This window comes from Fukomys damarensis, unplaced genomic scaffold (assembly GCF_012274545.1).
Source record: "Fukomys damarensis isolate Sample0158 unplaced genomic scaffold, DMR_v1.0_HiC HiC_scaffold_11, whole genome shotgun sequence".
In the NCBI taxonomy this organism is placed as follows: domain Eukaryota; kingdom Metazoa; phylum Chordata; class Mammalia; order Rodentia; family Bathyergidae; genus Fukomys; species Fukomys damarensis.
In genome coordinates this window covers 28,772,524-28,782,064 of record NW_022900923.1, presented here as the reverse complement: position 1 = coordinate 28,782,064, position 9,541 = coordinate 28,772,524, and the positions used below count along the sequence as shown (strand labels likewise).

At 39.2% G+C, this 9,541-nt stretch overlaps 1 protein-coding gene across 1 annotated transcript; it reads left to right on the top strand.

Annotated features, from left to right (window-relative positions):
- The first annotated feature begins 273 nt into the window (after positions 1-273).
- Ptgs2 (prostaglandin-endoperoxide synthase 2) lies at positions 274-6,510 on the top strand. Its single transcript, XM_033761995.1, has 9 exons — positions 274-369; positions 1,486-1,629; positions 1,975-2,156; positions 3,011-3,094; positions 3,213-3,459; positions 3,675-3,961; positions 4,581-4,728; positions 4,880-5,302; positions 6,492-6,510. The coding sequence occupies exons 1-8, from the start codon at positions 351-353 to the stop codon at positions 5,287-5,289; spliced, it is 1,521 nt and encodes a 506-aa protein (XP_033617886.1). The 5' UTR covers positions 274-350; the 3' UTR covers positions 5,290-5,302; positions 6,492-6,510.
- Positions 6,511-9,541: the final 3,031 nt, after the last annotated feature.

Sequence of the window (9,541 nt, the reverse complement as noted above, 5' to 3'; positions counted from 1 at the left end):
TGCTGTTCCAACCCGTGTCAGAACCGAGGAGAATGTCTCAGCGTGGGATTCGACCGCTACCAGTGCGACTGTACCCGGACGGGATTCTACGGTGAAAACTGCACCACGCGTAAGTTTCCCGTGGGTTTCCTCCCTGGGAAAGGCTCCACAGCCCAGCCGTCCTTTCACCCAGATGTGTCTTCATGACCAGTCCGGTTAACTTCTTTTTCCTCCCTCTTCTTGCAGCTGAATTTCTAACAAGAGTAAAATTATTGCTGAAGCCCACTCCAAACACAGTGCACTACATACTTACCCACTTCAAGGGAGTCTGGAACATTGTCAATAACATTCCCTTCCTGCGAAATTCAATCATGAGATACGTGCTGACATGTAAGTATGAGTCTTTTTCAAAGTTTTACAGTTTCTTCAAAGAAAAATGTGCTTTATAATACTGTAAATTGCTAATCCAAAAGTTGTTTTCTTTTTCCTTTTTTTTTTTTTTTTTTTTTGAGACAGGGTCTTGCTATGTATGTATTTCACCTTGGTGCTGAAATCACTAGATAGCCCAGGGTAGCCTCAAATGCAGGAAGATCCTCCTGCCTCGGCCTGTTAAGTGCTGGAATTATAGACATGAGCCACCAAACCTGGCCTCCAAAAAGATATTTCTAACATTATCCAAATGATTTTTAATATACCAATTTTAATGTGCCTTGTCAAAAACATAGACATTTGGTTCTGTCCGGTTCATACTGTTCTGTCCTGTGGTTAGAATTCTGCTCACAAGCCTGTGTAGTTCTACCCATCAGTGTTGTGGCCAATTTGAGAAGGAAGGCTGGTCCACTTCTGAGCTACCTTCCCAGCTGTTTTTTGTTTGTTTGTTTGTTTGTTTGTTTGTTTTTTAAGATAAGAGTCTTGCTAAGTTGTCAAATTGCCTACGTCGGACTAGAACTTGCAGTCTTCCTGACTCAGCTTCCCTGAGTGCTGGGATTGTGGGCATACACCCAATGACCTTTTAAATGTTTAAATTGGGTTTAAGCAGCAAGAAAACAACTTTGAATAGTTTTCTACCCTTTCTATCACGGGCCTGTTGTGAAGTCAGTGGCATCAAGTTTGCCAGAGCATGATGTTCTATGTGAAGCAATATATATTGGGTTGAACATGCACCTTCAGTAACAGTTGCACTTTTATGTGTAGTTACTTGGAAATAGAATGTCATTGGTTTGGTTTTTTTCTTTTGTTTTGTTTTCTAATTTTTGGCTTTCTGAGACAGGGCCTCACTCTGTAGCCCAGGCTGGCCCTAATTTACCATTAGCCAGGGCTGTCCCTGAATTGTTGATCCCCCTTTCTCAAGCCTACCAAATGTTGGAATTACAGGCTGAAATAGAGTATGTTTGTTGGAATTAAATTCGATGTTTGTGCCACTTTCCACATTTTACAATAAAAATATCCAATGATTTGTGCTGCATAGCAGGGTCAATAACACCATTTTTCCCTTGAAAATTTCAGCCAGATCACATTTGGTTGACAGTCCTCCAACTTACAACTCGGACTTTGGCTACAAAAGCTGGGAAGCCTTCTCTAACCTCTCCTACTACACCCGAGTCCTCCCTCCTGTGGCCGATGACTGCCCCACTCCCATGGGTGTGAAAGGTGAGCGAGAAGGCACGCCTAGCAATGGCACAAACCCTCCTGGAAGAAAACTGGGCCTTCAGTGACCATTTCTTTGTTAATAACAGTATAGTTTTCTCCCCTTTGTTTTGAATATTCACAAAGTGCAAACATGCATAAACTATCTCCCAAAAGTATCTCATTAAAATTAAAATGGTACTAGGTAAAAGAGATGAAATCATTTACTATGACTGTCCCCATTTTATAGTCTTTCCACTTCTTTTAGGGTCCTCTCCCAGACCTCATTAAACTTGTCAATGATGAATGCCACTTCCTGCTTCCTTGGAGGCAGAGATGGAGTTTTACCTTCGTCTTCTCCTTTTTCAGGGAAGAAGGAGCTTCCTGATTCAAATGAGGTTCTGGAAAAAGTTCTTCTAAGAAGAAAGTTCATCCCTGACCCCCAAGGCACAAATATGATGTTTGCCTTCTTTGCCCAGCACTTCACCCATCAGTTTTTCAAGTCAGATCCGAAGCGTGGACCTGCTTTCACCACTGGACTGTCCCATGGGGTAAGCCAAGGGGAAACCAAAGTTATAGCCTAAAGAAATGCTCAACTTGTGCCCTACCAAATAATTTACCCTGTTTAAAAAAAAAAAGGTCATGTCTATAAAATTGTTAGTAGATTTTCCACTTTAATTTACTGGCTTAACAAAAATGTATACATGTAAATACACACATACATGCATAGAGGGGCTTTTTTATTTGTAGGATTTTTAAAAACTTTTTGTTATATTAAAGGTTCTGAAACATCTATACAGTGATTATGGAGCTTTAAATATTATGGGAGAATTTTACATTCCTATTTCTTGGGTTTTATAATAATTTAAATTCATAGATAGTTTGTTTTTTGTTTGTTTGTTTGTTTGTTTTGGTACTGGGGATTGAACTCTGGTTCTTGTGCTTGCAAGGTAGGCCACCGAACCGCTGAGCTAAATCCCCAGCCTTTTTTGTTTTTTTTTTTTTTTGTCAGAGTCTCACTGTGTCACTCAGGCTGGCCTTCAACTCACTATGTAGCTCAGGTTGACCTCAAACTTGCTGAGATTCTCCTGCCTGTGCCTTCTGAGTGCTGGAATTACAGGCTTGCATTGCCACACCGAGCTGCCCAGGGCTTTTTTAGAAAGACAAATGACTATAATGAAGCATGTGATATACTCACAGGCTCTATGGGATATGAGTACATTTAAACACAAGCACTTATAGTTTTGGTAGGTAAATGAATTTACTATTTTGTGGCTATAAAAATTGTTTCATTCAAAATTTTAAAGACAGCTGAATCACTACAACTTAATGATTAAATTATGTAAGACACTTTCTGTAAGATTGTTGAACCACAACAAACTGAAATTGTTCCATAATTTTCTAGGTGGACTTAAGTCATGTTTATGGTGAAACCCTGGATAGACAGCATAAACTGCGCCTTTTCAAGGACGGAAAAATGAAATATCAGGTGTGTTCCTTTTGATTATAAAAAAGTAGTTATAACTTACCACCTAGAGTAGGCTTTTGGAATCTCCAGTAATGAACCATTTTTAAACTTTGTTGTTGTTTAACATTATTGTTTTTAGGTCATTGACGGAGAGATGTACCCTCCGTCAGTCAAAGACACCCAGGTGCAGATGATCTACCCACCCCACACCCCTGAGCACCTGCGCTTCGCGGTGGGCCAGGAGGTCTTCGGCCTGGTGCCCGGTCTGATGATGTACGCCACCATCTGGCTGCGGGAGCACAACAGGGTGTGCGATGTGCTCAGACGGGAGCATCCGGAGTGGGATGACGAGCGCCTGTTCCAGACAAGCAGGCTAATATTGATAGGTGAGATGAGAAAGCAACTTAAATAAAACCCACTCCCCCCGAAAAAACTACTTTGCCATTTTCACTATGCTTTGAGTAAGTTGGAGAGAACTGTGCATAAGAAAATATGCTATTCATGTATTCCATGAGCATGATTAATCACATGTATTTCCATTGCTTTAAAGTTTATGATCAGAAAGAGTTGACGCTTTTATTTCTTTATTTTGCTGGAATAGGAGAAACGATAAAGATTGTAATTGAAGACTATGTACAGCACTTGAGCGGTTATCACTTCAAACTGAAGTTTGACCCAGAGCTGCTTTTTAACCAACATTTCCAGTACCAGAACCGCATTGCTTCTGAGTTTAACACGCTCTACCACTGGCATCCCCTTCTGCCTGACACCTTTCAAATCCATGACCAAGAGTACAACTTTCAGCAGTTTCTCTACAACAACTCTATGTTAGTGGAACACGGACTTACCCAGTTTGTTGAGTCATTCACCAAACAGATTGCTGGCAGGGTAAGGATTATTACTGAAAAGTAAATCAGGGTTGGGGATTTAGCTCAGTGGTTCTGCCACCTGCCTCACAAGCGCAAGGTCCCAAGTTCAATCCTTGTTACCAAAAAAGAAAAGTAAATCAGAAGACTGGTTGGTAACTCAGAATTTACGCTACATAAATTGTTTTTCTTAAACTCCTAAAAGAATAATCAATTATTTTGCTTAGTTAATTTCTTGAAATGAGAAGCCTAAATTTTTTTGAAAAGTCTAATTTCTGAGTTTATAGTTGTCTAACAAATAATGATACATACCGTAGCTTAAAAATCGGCATTTTCAAAAAATGTATATGCTCTTACTGTATAAATAGTTAATAATACATATAAATAGTATAATTAATAGAAATAATTACTTAACACTTGAACACCAGCTTGACTTTTTATAATCTTAAAAGACAAACTGTTTCTGATCAGTGTCCATTGAAACTTAAGTACGCCTTCTGTTGAAATATATATAAGCAGTCTGTCCAAGAAATAAAAATAGCTTAGGCCTCTTACCTCCTCTGTACCTAAAGAACGCTGCTGAGGCAGAAGGAGTAAATGTACCTAACAACTTACTTTACACGTTCATTCATTTCGCACAGGTTGCTGGCGGTAGGAATGTTCCACTTGCGGTACAAAAGGTGGCAAAGGCTTCCATTGACCACAGCAGAAACATGAAGTACCAGTCTCTGAATGAGTACCGCAAACGCTTTTTGATGAAGCCCTATGCCTCATTTGAAGATCTTACAGGTGAGAAGCAGTTTCTCCACTTCTTGAAAGAACCATGGGTCCAATGGAAACAATAGAGAAGTTGAAAGCAAGTTTGGCGGGGAAGTACAAATATGTTTGATTTTGTGACGTTTTGACATTGGTTGTATTTCTATCTTCGCCACCTCTCCAGGAGAGAAGGAAATAGCTGCAGAGTTGGAAGGCCTCTACGGAGACATCGACGCTATGGAGCTGTATCCCGCCCTCCTGGTGGAAAAGCCTCGGCCAGACGCTATCTTCGGGGAGACCATGGTGGAAATGGGAGCTCCCTTCTCCTTGAAAGGACTCATGGGTAACCCCATATGCTCGCCGCAGTACTGGAAGCCGAGTACTTTTGGAGGAGAAGTAGGTTTTCAGATCATCAACACCGCCTCCATCCAGTCTCTCATCTGCACTAACGTGAAGGGCTGTCCTTTCACGTCGTTCAGTGTTCCCGATGCAGAGCTCGCTAAAACAGTCACCATTAACGCAAGCGCTTCGCACTCCAGACTGGAGGACCTCAACCCCACGGTGCTGCTAAAACGACGTTCGGCAGAGCTGTAGGAGCCGGTCACACGTATTTATTTATTTATGAAATCCGTTCTGTGTAAATTATTTAATAATATTTATATTAAGTGCCTTACATTACATAACATCTGTAACAGAAGGTGGTATCTTGTTGCAGCCGGGAGGGTCGTACTTGTGACAACTCCTTTCAACACTACTTGAGAGGTGTATTTATTTCAAGTTAAATGAGAAAGTAGTTTTCAGCCTTTTGTATGAACCAATGCGAAATGAGGTTTGACATCTTTTTACTTGAATTTCAATTTATATTGTAATAAGAACGAAAGCAAAGATGTCCAACAATGCTGTTACATAACAGTAAAATGCTGCAGATTTCTACACTGTCATTATGTCCAATGCATTAGAAACAACTAAGGTTGGGGAATTTTAATGAAATTTTGGACATTTAGTTGTCAAAAAAGTGTACAAGTGCATTTTTAAATGAATGTTTAAAGTGCACACTGCCATAATTCTATATTTCTAAAAGCAGGCTTGAAACAGTAATTTGAAATTTTGCAGAATCTTTTATATAAAGAGATTCCAGAGTTCATGTGACAAATAATTAAATCTATAAAAGCAAAAGATTCTATATTTAAAATAAAAACAAAGAAGAAACCAAATTCAAATTCAAATTTGGGTTTAAGCATTTGAAGCAGACTCTATCATATCCTGTGTACTGCAGGCCTGGCACTCAGCAGATTTCGCTGTGAAGTTAGTGAATCGACAGGTGTGGTGATGCATACCTATAACCCCAGCATTTGGGATGCTGAGGCAGAAGGATCGCCATGAGTTCAAGGCTATCCTGGACCGCATAGATCAGGGCCACCTGAACTACATGGCAAGATCCTGTCTAAAAAAAAATTATATATACTGATGCATTTGGATAATGATTTTCTGTTAAATAGTATGAATTAGATATTCACATCACAGTGCCAAGAGTAGCAATGGCCTCGTGAAAAGTCTCTTCGGAATACTTAAATCCATTTCATACATTAATTTTATCTAAATAAGCCAATTCAATATTGCATTCGAAATCAAACCAGACTATCTTCATGCTGCTCCTTTTTTTTTCTTGTAGCCATTTTGCTAAAAGAAGTCCTCCTGATCAATTTATTCTGTTTTGTTTTCCTGATTTTAAGATCAGAGCTCCTCTATCTTTGAACTCTTAATATTTTCTAACTTGAACTTTTGCACATTTTCAGGCAAACCTCAGCTCAGGACTACTGTTTATCTCCTCTTAGGAAGAATAAAGAAAAAAAAAGAAAATTCCTTTTTAACAAATTCACCTATTGTAAGTAAAAGGAAAGAATTTTACTTATAGTTAATTTTAATTATTTATAATCAAGAATCCTACAAAGAGGGTGATAATCTAGAAAGAGCTGCAAGTTGTTCTTGACAGGAAGGAAAAGTTACATCCCTGTTCTAATAATGGCCTTTCTCATTTGAAAGCAAAAGCAGGTCCTGGGATGTAGCTCAGTGGTGCTGTGCCTGCCTTGCAAGCACAAGGTCCTGAGTTCAATCCTGGTACGAGAGGAAAGAAAAAAAAAAGGCAAATAATTAATGAGTAGTCCTGAGCATTAATAATAAAAATAAGTAATATTGATGATGACAGTTTTCCGCATCTCATTGTCAGCTGACAACTTATGGTACTGTATCTTACTATAATTTATTGAGGGTTATTTATGTTTTATTAGAATATTGTTATAAATGATATTTAAGCCTGAAATCATTTTTTCATTATGTCAGAATCAATATATCTTTGTCATGATTACCTCTCTGAATTATTATGTGTACAATCTAAAGAAATTATTGAATTAAGATTTGTGAATAATTTTTTTAGGAAACCAATAGTGGTATATTGAGATGTGTAATGCTGGAATTGATGTCTTTAGGGTTTGCCTGTATGCTGGACCACAGGGGACATTGTCTAATCTGAATATGCCTAAAGACAACTTCTGTTCATTTTTGAAGGGCCTGTGGATGCTTCAATGATTGATTCAACCATAATTTATTTCTGTTTTAAAATATTCTATTTTAGTATTTTTAAATCAAGCACTGACTGACCACAGATGACAGCAAACATTTGTATAAATAAATGAAAATAGATGTCTCTTAGCAGAAGAAAAGGAAATAAATTATTAAAGAGAAATAACTCAGGAAATTTTTTTCTTTAAGATTTTATATTTAAAAGATTTAAGGTTAAGAAATAGTCAAGATTAGAAATGCTTCTATGAACAAAGCTGATAACTTTATTGGTTTTTTTGTTTTTGTTTCTTGTTGTTGTTTTGAGACAGGCTCTCACCATATAGATCAGGCTGTTCTTGACCTCACTATGTAGCCCAGGTTGGCCTTGAACTACTGGTGATCCTACTGCCTTAGCTACCTCCTGTAATCCAGTGCTGGGATTATAGGCATGAGCCACCAAGCCCAGGCTTTATTTTTTATTTTTATTTTATTTCTGGACAAAAAGAAAGCAACGAAATCATTTCTAACATCAACCTGATGACTGATGCTGGAAATTCAGGTTGTGTATGTGACTGTCTCACTGCCTCAAATGAATGTGTATTTAACTGATGTACAATGTCTCAAAACAAACGTGTTTATTTTTATACTGTTTAAAAATTGAAAAATCACTTCTGAAAATAAATTTTGACTGTTTCTATATATCTTTGTTGCATGCGTATGATTTCTCTGAAGCATGGCCTTCAAAATAAACCTTTACCTTTTGGTCTATTCAAAATGCGGCTGCCCTTTAATGAAATGCCTCCACACTTGGTCATTTAGAAGTGCGCCCAGCCACCTTTATCTCTTACTCACTGCAAAACTGTATTGAAAAATGTGTTTTTTGTTACAAAAGATGGCAACAATGTTATTTTCATTGCCTAATCTAGAAGAAGAAAGCAGACTACACAAAAGCAAAGGACAAATGTTACTAAGCACGCAAAATGTTAAAAAGGAAGCTTAAAAAAGGGTAAGAAAGGCCCTCAGAGTGGTTCATGCTTAGGAGCGCAGCACTCTGGGAGGCTGAAACAGGAGAAGGGTGATGAGTTTGAGCCCAGACTGGAAAGCTTGGCAACGGTGTGAGACCGTTTCCAAAGAAGATATTTTAAAAACTGAGAATGTAGCCCTGTGTGAAGGCCCTAGGTTCAATCTCCTATACCACTAAATGAATGAATATTATACTGAGGCAAATCACTGAAACTTTGCACACTGGCTTTCTTCATGTTCCTAGGTTTGACATCTTGGTGATTTTAATATCTCCACTGGCCACAGATTTAACATCTTGCCTGGTATTGATAGGGAAGACTTGAATAGCAAAAACTTAGGAAATGTCACAATATAAGATAACTTCTGCCCCTCACTCTGCTTAGTTCAGAATGAATTGGTACCGGAGGCAGCTAGTCTCCCACAAAAGTTTTGTGAGTGCAAAGAACCACTGTTAGCTTTGTTGACCAAGCAAGCTCCCTTCCCCCTGGCTAGAATAGGTAACTGAATAAATCTTAAAGGTAACTTCACTGACAAAGAACTGCATCCAGGTTGCAATTCAACTGCCTTGCTATTAGGTTTTGGGTATCAGCAATGTAAGCTGTGAAAATGCAATGTAACCAACTGAATGAGATCAAGGCTGTAAAACCCTATAAAAGGAGTTGTAACCCCACGGGGGAGTTGATCAGGGCACCGCCGTTAGGTGTCATCGATCCCCATCGATGGAGTAAACTTTTTAATTTTACTTCCACTCCGCTGCCTCTCTGTGCGTCACTTGCCGATTCCTTCCATAACATATCTGTGCTGGCCATCTCCCGTCCAGGGACAAAGCCTTCCACGGTAACCCTGAGTCAGACAGACCTTGATCTCATCACTGCACGCCCCCCAAATCCTCATCTGAAACACTCTCCTCTGCTACCAACACTTAGTTCATCTACCCTAGCATTCACACTCTGACATCTAAGGCCTGTTTCCCTGAGCCTACTTATCAGCAAGCCCATCGCTTACCCATCGCCACCACCCTTTTCATCTCTCCATTGCCTTCCTTGTGCTCCTGGCTCGGATTCCATCACCCACTGTAATCACTCTGTTTATCGTCCCTCAACTGTTCTTCATGGGCACAGTTGCCTTCATTTCAGCCGTTCTCCTAACGTGTTTCTTATCTGACTTTTCCATAGCAATCAACACAGATGGAATTTCTTTTTTCTTAGCTTCATGACTTGATGCCCTCCCGGTGTTGCTCCAGCTTCATCCCGTACTACTGTGA

What these genes read in the sequence shown, in the direction of transcription:
- Ptgs2 (XM_033761995.1), top strand. An exon ending in CCACTGGACTGTCCCATGGG is followed by an intron (nt 2,157 to 3,010) that starts GTAAGCCAAGGG and finishes ATAATTTTCTAG; the next exon opens with GTGGACTTAAGTCATGTTTA. An exon ending in CCAAACAGATTGCTGGCAGG is followed by an intron (nt 3,962 to 4,580) that starts GTAAGGATTATT and finishes CATTTCGCACAG; the next exon opens with GTTGCTGGCGGTAGGAATGT.